The following is a 22,308-nucleotide window of genomic DNA, read 5'->3' on the forward strand; positions in this document are numbered from 1 at the left end:
TTGGTACTATCACCTGTTGATGAGGTTTGCGCTTCTTCTGAAAAATGAGATGGATGTTTACCTCATGATATAGTTGCGAGAATCCAGTAATACACATAAAAGAAAAACCACTGTATTTATTTTATGTAATAATTACTTAGCTTTGTGCTACAATTATTTATCTACTTGCTTTATCCTTGCTGAGGGATAGACTACACGTTCCTTTCTATCTTCTCAAACACCTAGCACCGTGTCATACACATATTTGAAATTTTCATTCATTCACCAATATTTATTGAGCATCTTAGATATACCAGACACTGTCCTGTACTCACAGTTTACCATAATAAACAATCAATCCCTGCTTTGCTTGATGAAATTAGAAAAACTGACATTTTCAGTTACACCCACCATGCGTTCGGCTTGAAGATATAGCTGTAAAGTGCATCTTACTTACCTCCAGCAGGAACAGGAAGTTTCTCTGGGCATATGACACAAACAGCCTGCCTTAACTGTTTCATTAATTGGGACAAAAATATATTATGCAGCACTTGAGATGGTGCTAATGACATGGCCTTTATAGAGTGTGCCAACATTCCACTGAGCATGTGTTCATTGTTGTCCTCAAAAATGTGTGTTTTGTTTGTTTAAAAATCTGTCTTGGCTTGGCACGGTGGCTCACGCCTGTAATCTCAGCACTTTTGGAGGCCAAATCGGGCGGATCACCTGAAGTCAGGAGTTCGAGACCAGCCTGGCCAACATGGTGAAATCCCATCTGTACTAAAAATACAAAAATTAGCCAGGCGTGATGGTGGGCCCCTGTAATCCCAGCTACTAGGGAGGCTGAGGCAGGAGAATCGCTTGAACCCGGGAAGCAGAGGTTGCAGTGAACTGATCATACCATTGCACTCCAGCCTGGGGGACAAGAGCGAGACTTCGTCTAAAAAAAAAAAAAAGAAAAGTTTAAAGTCTATCTTGTCCACTAGCCTGTGAGCCCGAGAGTAGTAATTACATATTTTAACTTTTGTATTTCTCTCTGCCTTAAGAAATAGCTCAGTGTCTGAATTTAGTAAATGTTCAGTAAAGTATTGATGGAATGAAATAGTGGAAAGGATAACAAAAAGTTTTACTGACAACTATAGCAAATATTTCAAATATATATCAACTTACTATATTTTTATTCATTTAGCAGACACTGAGTAAATACCTACCATGTGCTATTATTAACCATGCCAAATGTTATCACATAGCATATTATTCTGCCTTACTTTGACTACTTTGGAGTGTATCACTCTGCTTTTCTCTTTTTTGAGATTTACAATTTAAGAGCCCTAGAAGAAAATGGGAAATGCATTCTTTGAAGTTATGGAAAAAGATCCATTTTTAACATTAGCTATCACTAGCCAAACAGCTGAATTTGATATTAGTTTATTAAATCCAGACTTCTTATGGGTTTCCAAGCTTGCTTCTTTCAATATAAATTAAATCGAACCTTGAATATTGGGGGAAAAAAAGACTGAAAAGTAGCCAGCTGCTCCAACAGGAGCAATATACCATACTCTAGAATCACTCTGCTTATTCTATACCTGAATTTGATTTAATATCTAGTTGCTCACAAAAGTAGGCTATTAAATATGTCTTATAACCTGATCTTTGTATAATTTCTGGAAAATCTGGTCATTTAGTAAAAATGTTTTAAAATGCATCCTTCACTGACGGTTACAAATTCTAGTAACTTTTCTTCATGATATACTGACATTGAAATCACACTTGAAATTTAAATGTATCTTAGGAGGATTAGAAATAAGCATTTACAAATAACTTGGTCATATAAGAAAGCTAGTTACTACTAAGCAACACTACAGAAATTACTTTAATAATATTACATTTATATTAGAAAGCAAAGGCCTTGAATAAACCTAATAACAAAAATTACTTCAAATCCATGTGAAAAAAGTATGTGAAGATTCAAAGTCAAAAAATAAAACAGTGTTTGACTATGAAGCATTGTATATTTATTTAAAAGCCATAAACAATATGAAAAAGCATGAAAGCACAAATTCCAGAGTTTTTTTTAATCAACCTGATCAATTTTACACAATATCATTAAGAAATATAGAAATTATGTGAATTGTATTAAAACTATGACATATGACAATATTTTATAAAGAAAGAAAATTTTAACTCTAAGAGACACAAATATAATTTTTTCAAAAAGAAATTTAAAATATCACATCTTATGCTAAATATATATAGATGTATTTATTATGATGCAGCAGGTTTTGGAATATAGGGATTCAGGCAAGTTAAAAATAAAAAGTTTATATGGTTAAACTTTGTGAATATTGTTTGCCTGATTTCCTATTTAAATATCAGACATCATTATAGGAAATATATAGTCTACTTACGATTACAATGGCACTTTCAAATATAAGGCAATTAATATTTTAGAAAGCAGCAACTTTTACTTTTTTTTAAAAAAAAGCTAGTAGCAGCATGTAAAAATGAGCATTACAAGAAACTCAGCAAAACAAATTTACCCTGAAAAGATGAATATAATTAAAAAACCAAGCACCTTTCTTTCATTTCAAAAAGAACTGTAGGCTAAGACCCTCGTCTCAGAATAACCCCATCTAAGAACACTTAGGCTTTATTTAATAAGCAGCAGCAGCAGAATACATCCCATTCTACATACTGACTGTGTTGAAAAAATGCAGTCCATATGCAGGTAGAAAACTAAAGTGCAACAGAAGCAAGTTAATTAAAGTGTACTCATACACTATGCTTTTAATTAGTTAACACAAAAATGTGTAATTGATAATTTATTATTGGTCCTACATATTATTTACGGCATGCTGTAGACCATAAAGAAATAGAATGTTTGCTGTGTTTTATTATTATTACTCTGTGTATATACATATTTATCTATCATGTCAATAAAAAGAAGTAAAGCAGTATTAAGCAGCAGTGGACTTTGTCACTTTCACTTTTTATAAAGTGCTACATAAAATGTCATATTTCCAAATTTAAAATTGTAACTCCAGTTCTTACCATGAGAACAGCATGGCGATCACCAAGTATCTTCTTGAAAAAAAAAAAAAGATCTCTTCTAGGTATCACATCAAATGAGATAAAAAGGTGTACCAGGCAATCTTAGAGATTTGGGAACTTATTTTATATATAAGGCGTCTGTGACCAAGAGAGGTTATGAATTTACAAATGTATTATGTATAAATGTATTAAATGCAAGCTTCATATAATGACACCAAAGTCTCTAAGTTGCTCAGAGATCTTGATTGGCTGTGGCCCTGGCCAGCTCCTTTCCTGATAGTCTGATTCTGCCTTCATACATAGGCAGCTCCTGATCATCCTGCCAGTAAATGAGAAAACAGGTGTGGAATATATAAACCTTAACATTAATGAAATGTTTTATTTTGTAATAAAATCAAATTTCCCACTGAAACCTTCAAAAACTTTGCAGAATGAGGTTTTGATACATGTGTATAAGTAGTACCTTCTTAGTACAAGAAAACATCATTATTTCTGTCTGCCTGCCTTTTTGTTTTTAAAGATGAAGACTATCATTGAAACAAGTTTGTCTTCAGTAGGACATGTTGACGGAGAGGGAAGGTAGGAAAGGTTAGGGACAGAGCCAGGTTGTTTTATCCCAACAAAGTTTGCTCTAAAAAGCCTTATTATTTCACTATCTATTAATATGAGAACTTTGGATTCATTTTCCCTTATCTCATGTTTATAGTGTTTTAAGCTTACTTTGTTTATGTTTACTGGGTTAATGAGTCACAGCTTTTTAGGATGAACTCCTATTCTACTAGAGAGACACTCAATTGCAACACACTTTTAGATTGTGTTCTTGCAAGCACACTCTCAGCTGTCAAAGTTAACACCCAATAAAAACACTCTACAAAGCAAAGAAATACACTTGCAAATAACTGAGTATTAACTGTAAGCCCAATCCAACTTTTCCATTTTTCAAAATTAACCATAGTTGATGGCTTTGCTGTGTCTCTCTATCTTGAACGTTGTGGTGGAGATCTTTCAAAATACATGAAGTCCTGAAATTGGAAAAAGAATTATATGTAGAGAGATAGACAATTAGGTATAATGCATGCAGTATTAGCCTTTGTAATTTATTAGGGATTCCCCCATTCCAGTTAAAATAAATCAATTTAGGGAAATATTTATGAAGAGGACCTACTCTGAAGAGCAGCAGTTACAGATTTGGAACTGTTAGTTTTCCATTTTAAGTGCCAATTAACTGAATCTCATCATTAAAAAACTTCATAATCTAAGGATTGGACAACCCCAAGGAGAACCCTGACAGGCAGAAAGGAAGGAGATACGAGACACCTTCTTTAGAGTTATTTCACTAAGACATCATAGGCTAGGCATTTTTAAGTAGTGAGAATGACAAATAACATGCAATGATGACAATTATACCCATTGGATACCTAGGGTTATCCAAGTACTCTCCTGGTCATTTTACTCATGATAGCTACTATTCATAACCCTGAAAATTGTAAATATTTTAATCTCCATTTTACAGAAGAGGAAACTGAGGCTTGCAAGTGTTAAACACTTTCTAAAACATGCAACTAATAAGTGGCACAGCGATAAGTTGGCTTGGTTTCAAGGCTTATTCTTTATACTACACTACACTGCTTCTTCTCCATCAGAAAGAACAATTCTCTCAGGATAACTCAAAAATAGAAGGCTTACAATGAGGAAGCAAGCTCCAAAAATCATGGCTTTCATCTTCACATCCAGATCTAGTGGGAAGTGAATGTCAAAATGGTCAGCATCTGCCATCGCTGACAACAAACCATTCCACTTCCGGATAATACTGCCGATGTTGGATACACCATCAAGGGATTTGACCTGGAATGACAAGAATGTGCCTTTATGATGACTGAAACACATTGAAGCACAGGTTTTAATGTTCTGCATATCATTGTATTTATGTTGTCAGATAACATAGGAGATAACATAAATGTATTTATGTTATCAGATAACATAAATACAATGCAGAAAAAGACTATGTAATTATATAATTTGAAATGAGAAAATAATGGCCAAAAAGGGTTAAGTGCCTTGCAACTGGTTAATAACTGAGCTGGGGTATATCTTAAAAGTCTCAGACTGCTGCTCTTTCTTCATCTTCAAATGAGTTACTAAGAGACTTTTTAAGAAGAGGTATGATTTGAACTGATTATGAAATTATTCTCAATATAGCAAAGGGTAGGAACTGAGAGAGAATCACTTCCAATCTAGGGAAACCTATGAGCAAAAACCAGGAAAAAAGTACTGTGCACTTCACATCACTTAAGTTTTTGTGAGCCAAATATACCTTGTCTTCTTAATATATGGCCAGATACCAAAGAGCTTCAGTTTCTAAAAGGGGAAACCTGGCACTTGTCACAGGGAAAATATCCAAATACTAACTTCTAATGTCACTTGGTAACAGGAATGATCACACATACCCTGCCCTAGCAATTTGGCTTATCTACATTGCTCTTTTAATACATAAGTAATACTTAATGATATAGTGATAGAAAATAAGAACTAAGGAAAGTTTCTTGAGTGTCATAGGAAACATAGGAACAACCGGTTTTGAAGATGATGAGTTTTGCCTAATTGCAAGGCATTCAAAAAACATTCTTTAAGAAGCCTAGGAAATATTTCTAGGAATTTCCTTTGTCAGACTTGCAGGGTAATGAACCAACATTTTGTAGCCAGTGAGATAAAGGCAAAATAAAATAATTTTTCTTTTTATTGAAAAAATGTTATAACTATTGTAAGTTTTATCCATGTTGTTAGTGTTATCCGATTTCTTGAGGATGCTGACAGACCCGTATCCTGCAAATAAGTATTTCCACAGCCTTAGGAGTACTTGGTATGTTCTGTGACATGTTGGGCACCTGCATTACTTACAGCCTACATTCCCAGCCTAGAAATCTATGGGAAAAAATGTTTAATTACATATAGCCGAGAATAGAATAAATGAATTAGGTCAAGCTATTTACTCTCAGAATATTTAATGTTTTAAATGATTTCCTTTTATTTTTATCAAGCACTGAAGTCATAAAAAAAGCTCTCATTTTGGAAAACCTCAAACAATCCACTAACAATAATTTTAAAATCTTTTGATGTCAACTGGTTAATTAACTCTTTCCTCACACTATGTTACTCATTCACATTAAAAAAAAAAATTGTCTACAACCAGATCTTTCCACAGTCTGTTAATATAGGTAGGAAAAATATCAGAAACACTATTTTTACATAGTTTCACCTCAAAAACAGAATCTGAACCACAGCCATAAGTTGAGCATGGCCCACGAACTCTCATCACATTTTCTTTCTTCTCATTTTGGATACTGTACACGGCCCTGCACAGGTTCCAGTGTTCCGCAACAAAGCCAATGGTGATGCCAGGAGGACACTGCACCTCCAGCTGCAAATAAAACAGTGACAGAAGTTAGGATGCTACATGCACACACATACAAATACACATACGCACATACACAACTTAGATGTGTCCTCACTCATTCAAAGACCAGGGAAATTATTGCTGGGAGTGACAGCCTTCCATTTTACCCAGGCCATTCTTCGGGTTGTATTTCAGTGAAAAGATTTAATGGATGAGGTCATGTTTGCCTCTGGGACAAACAGCAGGCTTAATTATAGCTTGTTATATAATGGACAGTTGTCCAAGCTCAGTGTTTGGCAAGCTGCATAAACAGCCAATATTCATAACCCTGAAAAATATAAGTATTTTTATCTCCATTTTACAGAAGAGGAAACTGAGGCTTGCAAGTGTTAAACACTTTCTAAAACATGTAACTACTAAGTGGCACAGTGATAAGTTGGCTTGGTTTCAAAGCTTATTCTTTATACTACACTACACTGCTTCTCCATCAGAAAGAATAATTTTCTCAGGATAACTCAAAAATAAAAGGCTTACAATGAGGAAGCAATGGGCTTCTCCAAGTCAACCTCAGAACTTGGAGATGAGGGGACCCTACACACTTATGCTGCTTGCTGTGCTGTAAAAGGGTTCTCTGTCTCCTTCCTAGCAGTCTCATTTCTTCTGACTCAGTCTATGAAACAGTAACAAGCTGACTTTTTAGATTTGAAGGGTAAAATCAAATCTCAGACATGAAAATTATAACAGAAAACAAAAGACAAAAGAGGCATTTTGAAAATTACATATTGTGAAAACAACAAAATGTGTGTATGCGTTTATAAAGCCATTTTTTAAGTTTTAAAATATTGTCCACTACCCTGTTTTTAGCTATTTATCTTCAATAATATTATTTTGTGAAGAATTAAGATCTTCCTGTTTAATAATAATAGATCATAAAGATTAAATTATTTGGTAAAAGCCCAAAGTTAAAGTTTTACTGACTATTTCTCTGGTGTTACATGGACTTTCATAAGAATTTGGGGAAAGGATTACCCAGGACATGGAATAGGACTGCACAGATTCATAAATTGTTAAATTAAGGTACTATTGTTCATATGGATAAATTCATACCTATATACAAATATATAAATTTGAGACCATCATAGAACTATCTCATATAAGTTTAAAACTATGAGATAAAAATCAAAATGTACAAAAATAAATTCCTTAAAAATGCATACCATGGTATACTACTCAGCCATAAAAAGGAATGAGCTAGTAGTAACAGCTTGTTTCAATCTCCAGGTAATTACTGTGGGTGAAAAAGATCAATCCTGGAAAGTTACATACTATATTATTCTGTTTAATTAACATTCTCGAAATGACAAGATTATAAATATAGAGAACAGATTAGTGGTTATTAAGGGTTAGGGACAAAGAGGAGGGAGGAAGGTGGATGTGGTGACAAAAGAAGATTTTAGTGACGATGGAACTCTTTGGTATTTGCATTGTGCTGATGGAAACAGGAATCTACACAAATAATAAAACTGCATAAACTAAATGTACACACACACACACACACACACACAAATTAATACAAGTAAAACTGGATAAATCTGAAGAAAAATCCTGGGTAAAGTTATGAGACAAAAGTGTCACAAATTGGACTAGGCTTGTAATTTTTTTTTAGGAGTAAGGGTCTTTCTCTGTCACCCAGGCTGGAGTGAAGTGGTGCAATCATAGGTCACTGCAGCCTCAACATCCTGGGCTCAAGTGATCCTCCTACCTTAGTCACCCAAGTAACTGGGACCACAGACACACATCACCAGGCCTGGCCAATGTTTTTTTATTTTTTATTTTTGTAGAGATGGGGTTTTACTATGTTGCCCAGGCTGATCTCAACCTCCTGGCCTCAAGTGATCCTCCCACCTCAGCCTCTCAAATTGTTGGAATTATAGGTGTAAACCATCCTGCCCAGATGTAATTTTGATTTGCTTTCCTTTATTCCGGCTTCCTATAATTTCAGAAGGCTGTATCTATAGGCTTTGATTTAAAAAATCTAACTCATAAATACAAAGATAAATGCCTACTATATCCAAAAGGATCAAGGATAATAGGTATTCACTTCAGATATAAGGTTGTTATCACAAAGATAATAATAACAAAGGAGTAAGATATCTGAAAATAACAGAAAATATTCATTGAGTACTATACTATTCGCTAGGAACTGTGCCGAGGAATTGACTTAATCCCTAAAATGATCATTCTACCTGATAAGTATTATTAATATTTCTATTTTACAGGTAAATAAGGCCCAGAGAGGGTTGTAAAAAAATAATATTTAGTAAATGATGTTATTTAACAGATCATGTAAGTATTCCTGTTATCCTATGATGTACTGTACTACCCAGTTTATGTATAAGAACACTAAGGCTCAAACAGGTTAATTAAATTTTACAGATTTAAGTAGCTGACATATCTACAATTCAGACTCCGTTTGGTTTCTCTCCAAAACTGCTTTTCTTTTCCCTACAGCAAATAACTTTCTTAGAAATGCACAGATAATGAGTAACCACACTGTAACTCAGCACATCGGTATTCTAGTTCCCGCCCTGTCCTTAGCCAATTGTAACCCCTCAGCCATTTAGTAATTTTGAGCCACTCTTTATCTGTGGCAAGGTATGGGTTGTGATGGGTACTCTAAATGTATTTAAGTCCCTTCCAATTCTAAAAGCATATGTTTATATTTAGCATTAGTTTATCTGGTGATAGGTAGGTACATTTAGATAAATGTGGTAGGTAAATTTCTAATTAAGTAGATGCAACTGATGCTATCATAATTATTGACTACACAATGCCAATTGTGCTTGACCCACTTATTTAAGCACTAAAAAGTAGTAACAAAAAGAAACAATCCTCTATGATTTTCCTTAAGTGAGACAATTTGGTTTTCTCCCTCCCAACTATCTTCTTCTATTCTGGCTGGCAGGGTCAGGGAAAGTCCTCCCTGTGTAGTGGAAGGAGCATACTGTGCTGTGAAGAGTTGGATCAGAAGCAAACTGTGAATCAGACTTCCATTCTCTGACCTCCTGTCTGGCAGAGGGGCAACAGAAGCAACAGCAGGTGCATCTGAAGGGTCTCTGCATTGTCATGATTTCTCGGCCCATACAATCAGTGACCCGGAGGATGAAGGGCCTTAGTGTCCGATAGGCATTCCTGGTAAAGTCATCTGTGTCTTCGGTTACAATGTAAACCATCTGGTCTGAGTTGTTTTTAATATCATATCTATTATTAGTTTCAAAACGTGTCATCACTAAAAAATAAAATGAGAAAGTCATCTTAAATTAGAAACATTTAAAATAGGCCTCAGAAAGTCCTTGTTTAGTATTTCTTAAGGGCTTAAAGCAACATAGCTTTTTTAAAGTTTCAGGTGAAATATGTAGAATTGATTAGAGTACCCCAAAAATCATATTATCTAAAAGTATTTAAGCAATTGTGAAAATTGAAAACATTTCTTTTAAGAAGTTCAGTGTAAACATTAACAAAATTTCTACATAAAAGAAAAGATTGAAACAACCCTTTTGTTTCAATTCCTGGAGTATCTGAATTCAGAAAACTTTAATTATAAAACCATTAAAAAGAAATTATACATTTGACCATTAATTAATCAGTTCATAAAACATGCTTTGAAGAGTAGGGTCATCACTAATTACAAACACGAAAACAAACCAAGAAAAGTCAAAGGCCCTATGTGGTGGCCAAATGAATGTGCATAGCTGGTTTAGTGAGGGTCCATAATCCTGTAGAACGAACTGAGAATAGGCATCATTTTGACAGATCTTTTATTCGTACTTCCAAAGCAAAGGCACTGGACTACGATTCAGCGAATTTGGATTCTATTTCCAGCTTTGCCACTGATTAGCTGACTGTGGTTTAAATACTATTTCCTGCTCTGGAGGTGATTAGCTGACTGTGGTGTCCCTGGCTAACTCATGTAGTCTCTTGGCTCCTTCTTTTACTCATCGTTGAATGGTAAATGTGGAGTAGGAACAATGAGTAAAGTGTAGGGCAATTGACCAGATAAAACGTAAGCCCTTTTCAAATCTAAGAGCTTATGATTATATGATGTATAGAAGGATACAATTATACAAAATAATTCACTTTATTACTTTCTTGAAGATAGGATAATAGAGCAGTTTTTTTTCTTTGAAACACTGAAACATGATCAATATAAAGAAGGAACTAGATATTGGATAATGCAAATTTCCATCTGATTAAAATACTGCTGAGCACTACAAAAATTATACATACTTTCCAGAGGCTCAAAATGCTGAAGAACATGTATGTTGTCCAACTGTTGGGATAAAACAAAGCAATTAGAAGACAGAAATAACAGAAATAAAATAACCTTGTAAAATAAACTGATGAAATAGATATTAAAATGCATCAATTGATACCAAAATATATTTTTGAAAGTCAATAGAATCAAAAACATTTTACCAACTGAAAATCAGCTTATCTGCATCTGATCAGATGGATATTAGCAGAGCTGTCCATATTAGAAAAACACTTTCTTTCAGTACCACTTTAAAAAAGTTGTCTGCTATATCAGAAAAACAAAACATCTACTTGCTGTAGTAATCACATCAGAAGAAGCTGTACTTACAGATTGTTCCTAGATAAGTCCCTACTCACTGGTCTCTCCACATATCATCCATAGCCTGCAGTTGTTTAGTTAAGTTCAGAACGATTAACATGGACCAGCCAGAGAGAAGGAAAGTCTCTCAGTGGCTTAAGGAGAACAAACAAGCCAGGATGAAGCTCACATGAAGTGTCCCATTTTATATTATTTTACAGGTACTTTCAGCAGAGGTTTATACACTGACTTGCATTCACTTGATCTACAAATACCAGGGTCTTCCCCAAGTGCACACTTTAATAAGGGAAGGGTCTATGACGCCAGGAAGCATGTGAATAGGATTAGGGGAAGAGAAAGGAAACATTCTTGGATGGCAACCCATGAAAAGGATGGCTAGGTATATACCATTTGAGAAATTTCTATCTTAGGAATCATTCTAAAGATGAGTAGTTTGATGGGCACATTATCTGTTACATGTGAGAACATTCTAGCAGAAGAGAATAAACCTTCCTGAGGACACCCTGATTATATTTGTATAATTTTACATCATTTAGACCATTAGACCATTCCTAATTCCTAAGCTCAGAACACTGCTTGAAGTGCCATATTTCACCAAACATTGGTTAAATACATTAATTAATGAATAATATGCAAATGCAGTAACACATGAAATTAAAATAACGTACCTAAACATGACTGTTATATGGTGTAATTAATTACAGGAGGGTACAAAGGGCACAATCCATGCTTAATTAAAACCTTTTTCTTTTATAAAAACACAATTACATAAGGAGACCTAAACATGCCCCATAAAAATACCAAAAGTGGCTACTAAGATGGTTTATAGTTCATTTTAGAAATCTAGGATATTAAAATCTAGAAGTGAAAAGTAAAAATATAAACTACAGACATACTCTGGAGACATTACAAGTTTAGTTCCAAACCAATGCAATAAAGCAATTATTGTAAGAAAGTGAGTCACTTGAATGTTTTATTTCCTTACTGAATATAAAATTAGGTTTCCACTATACTGCAGTCTACAGTGTGCGTAGGAGTATTAATTCTAACAGAAGTACATACCTTAATTTTTAAAAAAGTTTATTGCTAAAAACTGCTAACAATCATCTGAGACTTCAGCTAGTCACAATCCTCTTGCTGGTAGAGGGTCTTGTTTCTATGTTAATGACTGCTAACTGGTCAGGGTGGTGATGGCTGACGCCCAGGTTGGCGGTAGCAATTTCTTAACAAAAGATAATGAAGTTTGTCATAGCAATTGACTGACTCTTCTCTGCATGAAAGATTTCCCTGTAGCACGTGATTTTCTTTAATAGTATTTTACCACAGTAGAACTTCCTTCAAAATTGGAGTCAATCCACTTAAAATCTGCCACTACTTTATCAATTATATTTGTGTAATATTCTAAAACCTTTCTCATTTCAACAATGTTCACAGAATTCTCACCAGGAGTAAATTCCATCTCAGGGAAGCAGTTTCTTTGCTTATACATAAGAAGCAACTGCTCATCTGTTAAAGTTGTATCATGAGTTGCGGCAATTCAGTCACATCTGCAGGTTCCACTTCGAATTCTAGTTCTCTTGCTGTTTCCACCATTATCTGAAATTACTTCCTCCACTGAAATCTTGAACCCTTCAAAATCATCCATAAAAGCGGCAATCAACTTCTCCCAAACACCTGTCAATACTGATATTTTGACCTCTTCCCGAGAATCATGAATGTCCATACTGGCATCTAGAATGGTGACCATCCTTTCCACATGGTTTTCAATTTATTTTGCCCAGATCCATCTGAGAAATGACACCATCTATGACAACTATAGCCTAATGAAATTCATTTTTTAAACATTAAGACTTGTAAATCAAAATTACACTTTGATTCATGGGCTGCAGAATGGATGTTGTGTTAGCAGGCATTAAAACAACATTAATCTCCTTATACACCTCCATCAGAGCTCTCGGGTGACCAGATGTGTTGTCAGTGAGTAGTAGTGTTTTGCAAGAGACCCTATCAGGGGAGTCAGTCTGTCCTTTGATGTTTTGACGTCACGCGTTGACTTCTACTTTTTAGCTATGAAAGTCCTAGATGGCATCTTCTTCCAACACAAGCTGCTGCATCTACATTCAAAATCTGTTGTTTAGTATAGTCACCTTCATCAGTGATCTTATTATAGCTAGGATCTTCTGAAAACCTTACTGCTGCTTCTACATCAGGACGTGCTGCTTCACCTTGCACTTTTATGTTACAAAACTGCCTTTTTTTTTTCCCTTAAGCCTTGTGAGCCAACCTCTGCTAGTTTCAAACTTTTTTTTTTCTGTAGTTTCCTCACCTTTCTCAGCCTACATAGAATTTAAGAGAGATAGGGCTTTGCTCTGAATTATGCTTTGGCTTAAGGAAGTGTTGTGACTGGTTTGATCTTCTTTCTAAACCACTAAAACTTTCTCCATATCAGCAATTAGGCTCTTTTACTTTTCACCATTCATATGTTCATTGGAGTAATATCACTTTCAATTTCCTTCAAGAACTTTTCCTTTGCATTCACAGCTTGGCTAACTGGTGCTAGAAGACTAGCATTTGGCCTATCTCAACTTTCAACATGCCTTCCTCATGAAGCCAAATCATTTCCAGCTTTTTTATTTACAATGAGATGTAAAATTGTTTCTTTCACTTGAACACTCAGAGGCCATCACAGCGTTATTAACTGGCCTAATTTCAATATTATTACGTCCCTCCCTGGAACTCAATAATACGTGTCTGTTAAGGGGCAGTTCTTTGACAAATTGGTAAAGTCACTGGCAAAGCCAAGACTCTGGAAATAATATAATCGTGCTAATTTGGATGTTTTAGGACTCTTGGTAACCTTGATAAAGATTCATGTAATCTTCATGTAAGAGCTCAAAAAGACTAGGGTAGATAGCAGAAAAAGATTGGCTCTATGTCTTGCATTCACCCATAAGAAGGTATTTAAGTTAATAACAGCCACACAGCTTTCATACATTGGGACAACCCTATATGTTCAAAAAATATTAGGCACATTGTGACCCTTATCTCATTAAAAATTCTCTTAACAATCTGATAAGGTAGGTATTGATAATACTATTTTATAGACGACAAAATTCAAGCAGCAAGAGGTTAGAAAAGTTTATCAAGGTTTTAGCATTACTAGAGAGTAGGATAGAATTAAAAACCTGGTTTGTCTGGGTCCAACCCTGTGTTTTGTTTATTTTTTCACTTATTTCTTTAACTCTAAACATTCCTAAAAGGGACAATTCATAAAATATGTTAAATTAACCTCTGTAAGAATCATAAAAGAAATTAAGAAACAGGTTTTTAATATTTAAAGAAACAATGCTATACAATTTGAAAAGAGAATTGACTGTAGAAGATGTTAGATTCCCAAGAACAACTTCTGTATTTATCACAAAGTATGGAAGTGAGACTTTCTAAACTTGATAAGCTACAAACATTTTATTATCTTCTGAAATAATGTAGATGTTTAGCACTTCTCCTGAATGAGTGGCTTTACATTTTGTCAATATTTTGTCCAAATAATAATTTAGGATAAATTTTGGCTTTTGTAAAATCCAAATTTTCCTGATGCAACTATATTGACTTCTATACACCAATGCTATAATATTATACAAATAGTTTTCAGCACAGAAGATTATCAGGGTCCCTGTCAATATACGGAATTGAAGAGAGAAATGACATATCTCCAGGAAATACTTGACTGTCGACCTGGGGAGGTAAGTATTGAATTGGGAAGTTTCTTCTTTATAATGTGAAAGCACTCCTTTCTCTAAAAATAACAACAAAAAAGATTCAGAAGGTTCTATAGGATCTCCAATAAAGTAGTCTCCCTCTTATCCTCAGGGGATACTTTCCAAGCCCCGAGTGGATACCTGAAACCACAGATTGTACCAAATCCTGTATATACTATGCACAAATTTTTCTTTCCTTCTTTAGAATTTCATGGACATATTAATTTTACTGTAGATCTTAGTAACCTTAGCATAGGAATTTTTTTATTATTAAGTCAAAAACCTTCACCTTTACATGGAAAGGAAGACCTTATGGCCTCTCTTTGGTCTTTCCTTGGCATATCCAAATTCCCAGCATTTCTACTGTTGTGTTTTGGAGACATAATTAAGTAAAATAAGTTACTTCAATGCAAGCACCATGATACTGTCAGTCAGTCTGATAACCAAGATGGCTACTATGTGACTCTGGGTCTGTATACTACAGGTAACATGTACAGCGTGGATACACAGGACAAAGGAATGATACATGTGTCAGTCAGAACAGAGAGGGACTGTGCAAGATTTCATCATGCTACTCAGAATAAATTTAAAATTTATGAATGGTCTATTTCTGGAATTTTCCATTTAGTATTTTTGGAACCTGGTTGACCATGGGTAACTGAAACCATAGGAATCAACGCCACAAATAAAAGGCAACTACTCTGTCAGCTTTATCTTATTTTCATTAAGCAGGTTTTTTAGTTTCAGACATGGGTTCTTAAACAAAACTAATTGTACACAAACTTTGCATATTACCCAGTTTTTGATCTGGATGCCCTGGTGGCAGCAGAATATCCATATAGAGGTTAATTAGGGAGTTACTGTGTTGTACGAAGGGGGTCTCTGGAACTTGGCCTGAAGAAATATTCTTTGTAGGGTTCATTATTTTTATTTATATTGTATGTTTTTGCGGGTGGCAAGAGTAGCTAATGAAAATAATGGGTGGTAGTAAAAAGCAATGGGCTAAGGCACTCAGTAATTGACACACTGTGTTGTGTTTTGTTCTCTTTGGTGCTGCTTTTGTTGATATTAACTCTTTACTTCTAAGCAAACAACACAACTATCCTCTATGATAGTTTTTCTATTCCTACTTGTACACTTCTTTCAAGAAAACATCTTGTATGCCTTGAAGCTCAACATAAATCCTTATGAAAATATACTCATCCCACTATAAACATCCTTGTACTTGCTACTTCCCTTTCACATTTCTAAAACTGGTATCACTATTCTTATAGTTTCACAAATGGCATCTGTCATCACTGACCCATCTACCTTTATTCACTCTGTTCTGCTTTTTTTCTCTTTGTATTGGGTCCCTATGGTCACATTTCATAAGAAAATAATTTGTGTTTTCATGGAGTACCTGAACTAAGTATTCCAGACCAGGAGGACAGTTTGCCATAGGAGTTGGCCCTGGCATCCATGTTATTGGAACAGGCTGATTTGGCACAGGATATTTGCCAGGCTGATACTGGACAGGATGGGTACCACCAACTGGCTGGTACAAAGGGAAGGTACTGGGTTGCTGTGGACTGTAGTATCCCATAGGCAAGCCTCCTGGGTAGCCTGCAGGTGGAGGGACAGCTGTTCCAGGGGGTCCTGTGTTCAAAAGAATTCAAAGTGTTACACATTATTAACCCTGTAAGTTAACATAACTTTTTACATGAGATGAAATAGATCACACGACATCCACTTAAATATATAACAACTTGTTCCATTTTTGATTTGCACTTTATGCAGATCATTGTTGCATATGACCCAACGATGTATTAGGGAGACTTTTTTACATATTAATTCATTTAATCCTTTTAAACCTTGTAAGATAATTATTCCCATTTCAATGGTACAAAAATAAGTTTTGAAACATTAGAAGACCAACATGTTAGCTTCTTAATAAATTAGGTTCCTCCTTGGAGATAATAAACTTACCTAATGAGGTTGGGATTAATTACTAACGTATAATTACTACATATAATTACTCCTGCAAATTTTTGTTATTATGTCTATTGTTATTGTTTATGGTTACATAAATAATATCTACTTTATTTCAAAGGGGTGCTTTTAATGAATATTTTAGGCTGCCTTGATCCAATCACTTGTACATATCTTCATCATCGAGTTCTCAGACTGGTCCCCAATCCTGACCTCTTTTAGATTCAATTTCTTAAGGTTGTTTTCTTAGCAGTTGGGCTGCTATAACAAAATACCACAAACTGAGTGGCTCAAACAACAAGTATTTCTTTCTTATAGTTCTGGAGGCTGGGAAGTTCAAAGACAAATGTTAGCACGGTCAAACCTGGTGAAAGCCTTTTCTGGTTTGCAGATGTTTACCTTCTTGCTATATGCTCACAGAGTGAAGGGGAAGAGAGAGAGAGAGAGAGGGAAAGAGAGAATCCCTCTCACATCTCCTCTTACAGGGCATGAGTGCCATCATGAGGGCTCCACCCTTTTGATTTAATTTTCTCTGAAAGGCCCCACTTGCAAGTAACATTGGGAAATGGGGCTTCAATATGTGAATTTGGGGGGGATATAAACATTCAGCCCACAGCACTTATCCCTCTACCATTTCTCCCCATTCCACCTTCAATCAGAGATCTGATGAATTATCTTTGTCATTATAAGTCTGTCAAGGAACCTAGATTTCCTTAAATGGATACAGCATTTTATCATGCTTTAAGAGCATAGTCTTCATATTCAATGCAATTCCCATCAAAATACTATCACCATTCTTCACAGAACTAGAAAAACAATCCTAAAATTCATATGCAACTAAAAAAGAGCCTGCATAGTCAAAGCAAAACTAAGTGAAAACAACAAATCTGGAGGTATCACATATCATTTCAAATGATATTATAAGGCCATAGTCACCAAAACAAGATGGTACTGGTACAAAAATAGGCACATAGACCAATGGAACAGAATAGGGAACCCCAAAATAAACCCAAATACAGCCAACTGATCTTTGACAAAGCAAACAAAACACAAAGTGGGGAAAGGACATCCTCTTCAATAAATGGTGCTGGGATAATTGGCAAGCCACATGTATGTGAATGAAACTGGATCCTCATCTCTCACCTTATACAAAAATCAACTCAAAATGGATCAAGGACTTAAATCTAAGACCTGAAACTATAAAAATTCTAGAAGATAATATCAGAAAAACCTTTCTAGATATTGGCTTAGGCAAAGACTTCATGACCAAGAAGCCAAAAGCAAATGCAACAGAAACAATGATAAATAGGTGGGACTTAATTAAACTAAAGAGCTTTTGCACAGCAAAAAGAACAGTCAGCAGAGTAAATGGACAATCCAGAGTGGGAGAAAATCTTCACAATTGATGTATCTGACAAAGGACTAATATCCAGAATCTATAAGGAACTCAAACAAATTAGCAAGAAAATACAAACAATCCCATCAAAAAGTGGGCTAAGGACATGAACAGACAATTCTCAAATGAAGATATACAAATGGCCAACAAACGTATGAAAAAATACTCAGCATCACTAATGATCAGGGAAATGTAAATCAAAACCACAATGTCATAACACCTTATTCCTGTAAGAATGGCCATAATCAAAAAATCAAAAAATAATAGATGTTGACATGGATGCGGTGAACAGGGAACTACACTGCTGGTGGGAATGTTAACTAGTACAACCACTATGGAAAACAGTGTGGAGATTCCTTAAAAAACGAAAAGTAGAACTACCATTTGATCCAACAATCCCACTACTGGGGTATCTATCCAGAGGAAAAGAAGTCAAAAAAGATACTTGCATATGCATATTTATAGCAGCACAATCCACTGCTATAATACAGAACTAGCCCAAATGCCCATCAATCAACGAGTGATTAAGAAAAATGTGAGAATATATATATATATATACACACACACAGACACACACACACACACGTATACATACACGTATAAAAAGGAATGAATTAATGGCATTCACAGCAACCTGGATGCGATTGGAGACTATTATTCTAAGGAAAGTAATTCAGGAATGGAAAACCAAACATCGTACGTTCTCACTCGTAAGTGGGAGCTAAGCTATGGGGATGCAAAGGCATAGAAATGATACAGTGGACTTTGGGGGCTCAGGGGGAATGATGGGAAGGGGGTGAGGGATAAAAGGCTACAAATTGGGTTCAGTGTATACTGATTGGGTGATGGGTGCACCAGAATTTCATAAATTACCACTAAAGAACTTACACATGTAACCAAATACCACCTGTTCCTCAAAAACCTATGGAAATAAAATATTTTTTAAAAAAGAGTACTCATAAAAATGAATTAGTACACAACAGCTAATGTTTGACTTTAGGAATTTTTTTTATCAAGGTCTCTTAAGACAGGCAGTGGTAACTTTGCATTTCACTATTTTAAATTCAAAGAATTGCCAACAATAAGTATGAGAATGCCATTACTGTATATCTATCTAGCTCTGGTTACCAGGAAGTTTTTGAATAACTTTGATTATTGTTAATTTATTTTTGTTTCACTTTCCAAGTTTTTAAGATTAATTAATTAAAATTTATAAATAACTGGGTCCTGGTTGTCTACCCAGAAATATGCAACAGACCCTAACTTATCGAGAAGGTGTTGTAGCCCTAACTGAAATCCTGTGAGTAGTAGAGCCACAGCAGCCCACAAGTGATGTTCTCTGAAATGTTAGGAAGGCCAGGCTCAGATAAAGAAAGGTTTTTCTCCTGTCATAGAGAATTTAAGGAATAATGTCTTGTGGTTGAAAACAAAATAAATTGTGTAAGTCAAGATATTTTATGTTAAGATTTTAGTATAGTCGTCCCTTGATATTCATGGAGGATTGGTTCCAGGACTCCTTCAAATACCAAAACCTACAAAAGCTTAAGTCCCTTATATAAAATGGTGTGGTACTTGCATGTAACCTCCTCACAGCCTCCCATATACTTTAATGATGTTTAGATTACTTATAATAGCTAATACAATGTAAATGCTAATATAAATTGCTTTCGTGTTTTTATTGTATAATTTTTATTGTCATTTTTAATTGCAATTTTAAAATATTTTTAATCCAAACTTTTGTAAATCCATGGATGAAGAATTCACAAATATAGGGGTCCAACTGTGGATCTATTTTAGTTTAAATTAAATAAAACAACTTTTTATTAGCAGGTAATGCTACCTAAGACTTGAACTGTAAAATCTGAAGCCTTGGTGACAAGACATGAAGGCAACTTTTAAAAATGGAACTAGATTTTTCAGATTTTCAAAGATAGATGTTTAAATTTAGAAAAAAAAATCACCTCAACATATTTTTTCTTAAATTGTGGCTCAATATACCAAGTCCTTCAAAATAATCTGGAGTTCTTACTAAAATTCCAGATTCTGGGCCTCATTCCAATCTATTGCATCAGGATCTCTACAGCAAAACCTAAGATTAACAAAACATTTTATTTTATCAATCCTTTTTTTTAAATGCACAATTCAGTGGTTTTAACTATATTCTCAAAGTTGTGCAACCATCACTGCTACCTAAACCCAGAATTTTCATCATACCAGAAAGAACATCCACACCCATTAACAGTAATTTCCATTTCCTCTTCCCCACAATCCCTGAAAACCACTACTACCTCTGTGGATTTGCCTAATCTACACAATTCATATAAATGAAAACATACAATAGGCCTCTATGTCTTCTTTTTTACAGTCAACATGTTTTCAAGGTTCATCCATGTTGTAGCACATATAAGAACTTAATTCCATTTTATGGCTAAGTAGTATCCTATTGTATGCATACATCACATTTTAGGTATCCTTTAATCAGTCAATGGACATTTAGGTTGTTTTCACTCTGGGCTATTATAAATAACACTGCTGTGATCCTCCATGTACAAGTTTTAGTGTGGACATATGTTTTCAGTTCTCTACCTAAGAGTGAAATGAGCTGAAATATTTGGTAACTCCATTATTAACTGCCAAACTGTTTTCCAAAGTGGCTTTACAATTTCACATGTCCACTTGCAAATATGAGAGTTCTACTTTCTCCATATTCTCCACCAATACTTGTTATTGCCTGTTTTTATTTTAGTCATCTTAGTCGGTATGAAGTTGTATCTTATTGTGATTTTTATTTGCATTTTTCTGATTACTAATGATGTTCAGCATCTTTTCATGTGCTTATTGGCCATTTGTATATCTTCTCTGGAGAACTATCTATTCAAATATTTTTGCCTACTTTAAAACTGAATCATGGCCAGGTGCGGTGGCTCAAGCCTGTAATCCCAGCACTTTGGGAGGCCGAGACGGGCAGATCACGAGGTCAGGAGATCGAGACCATCCTGGCTAACCCGGTGAAACCCCGTCTCTACTAAAAAAAATACAAAAAACTAGCCGGGCGAGGTGGCGGGCGCCTGTAGTCCCAGCTACTCGGGAGGCTGAGGCAGGAGAATGGCCTAAACTCGGGAGGCGGAGCTTGCAGTGAGCTGAGATCCGGCCACTGCACTCCAGCCTGGGTGACAGAGCGAGACTCCTTCTAAAAAAAAAAAAAAAAAAAAACTGAATCATTTGTCTTTGTATTGTTGCATTATAAATGTTCTTTACATATTCAAGACAAAAAGCCTTTTGCCAGATAGTTTGCAAGTGTTTTCTCTCATTTTGTAGGTTGTCTTTTCTCTTTTATAGTGTCCTTAGATGCGCAGAACTCTTTAATTGTTATGAAGTCCAATTTATTTTTTGTTGGTTGGTTGTGCTTTAGAGTGTCATATCATATCTAAGAAACTATTGCCTAATCCAAGGACATAAATACTTACATCTATATCTTATAAAAGTTGTATAGTTTTCACTCTTAGACATAGGTCTTTCAAACACATAGATCTGTGATTCATTCAGAGTTTTTGTGTATAGGGCGAGACACAGTTTCAAATCATTCTTTTGTATGTTGATACTCATTTGTCTCAGATCCTTTGCTGAAAAGAGTATTCTTTCCCCATTGAATTATTTTGACATGCTTGTCAAAAATGTTAGCCACAGATGTTTGGGTTTACTTCTTAGACTCTCAGTTCTATCTCATTGGTCTATATGTCTATCTTTATGCCAGTACTGTGGTATTGACTTCTGCAGCTTTATAGTAAATTGGAAATTGGGAATTGTGAGTCCTCTCATTCTTTTTTCAAGATTGTTTAGGCTATTCTGAATCCCTTACATTTCCATATTATTTGAGGAATAGCTTGTCAATTTAAAAAATTCCACTGTGATAAGAATTGTGTTTAATCTGTAGATCAATTTAAGGAGCATTTCCATTTAACAATATTTACTTTTTAAATCTGTAAAATGCCTTTCCACTTATGTAGTTTTCATTAGTTTCTTTCAACAATGTTTTATAGTTTTCAATATGAAAGATATTTTACTCCTTTCATTAAAGTTATTTCTGAGTATGTTATTTTTAATGTTACTGTATGTGGAATTATAT

The 22,308-nt window shown here is 34.9% G+C and overlaps 1 protein-coding gene across 10 annotated transcripts in view; it reads right to left on the reverse strand.

Moving 5' to 3' along the window:
• Positions 1 to 1,971: 1,971 nt before the first annotated feature.
• The window catches only part of PLSCR4 (phospholipid scramblase 4), a 67,171-nt gene continuing 46,834 nt past the window's right edge, over positions 1,972 to 22,308 (reverse strand). For 8 of the 10 annotated variants that reach the window (XM_050778154.1, XM_050778156.1, XM_050778157.1 and 5 more), the window contains 6 exons: positions 16,218 to 16,453; positions 10,712 to 10,754; positions 9,430 to 9,713; positions 6,287 to 6,448; positions 4,717 to 4,875; positions 1,972 to 4,052 (listed from right to left, as the gene is read on the reverse strand). In XM_050778154.1, coding sequence (XP_050634111.1) covers positions 4,008 to 4,052; positions 4,717 to 4,875; positions 6,287 to 6,448; positions 9,430 to 9,713; positions 10,712 to 10,754; positions 16,218 to 16,453 — 929 coding nt within the window. In that variant the 3' untranslated portion in view covers positions 1,972 to 4,007. The remainder of the gene's footprint in view (positions 4,053 to 4,716; positions 4,876 to 6,286; positions 6,449 to 9,429; positions 9,714 to 10,711; positions 10,755 to 16,217; positions 16,454 to 22,308) is intronic. The other 2 variants (XM_050778163.1, XM_050778164.1) reach the window with 1 other exon arrangement.

The sequence above is a fragment of the Macaca thibetana genome, chromosome 2 (assembly GCF_024542745.1).
Source record: "Macaca thibetana thibetana isolate TM-01 chromosome 2, ASM2454274v1, whole genome shotgun sequence".
In the NCBI taxonomy this organism is placed as follows: Eukaryota; Metazoa; Chordata; class Mammalia; order Primates; family Cercopithecidae; genus Macaca; species Macaca thibetana.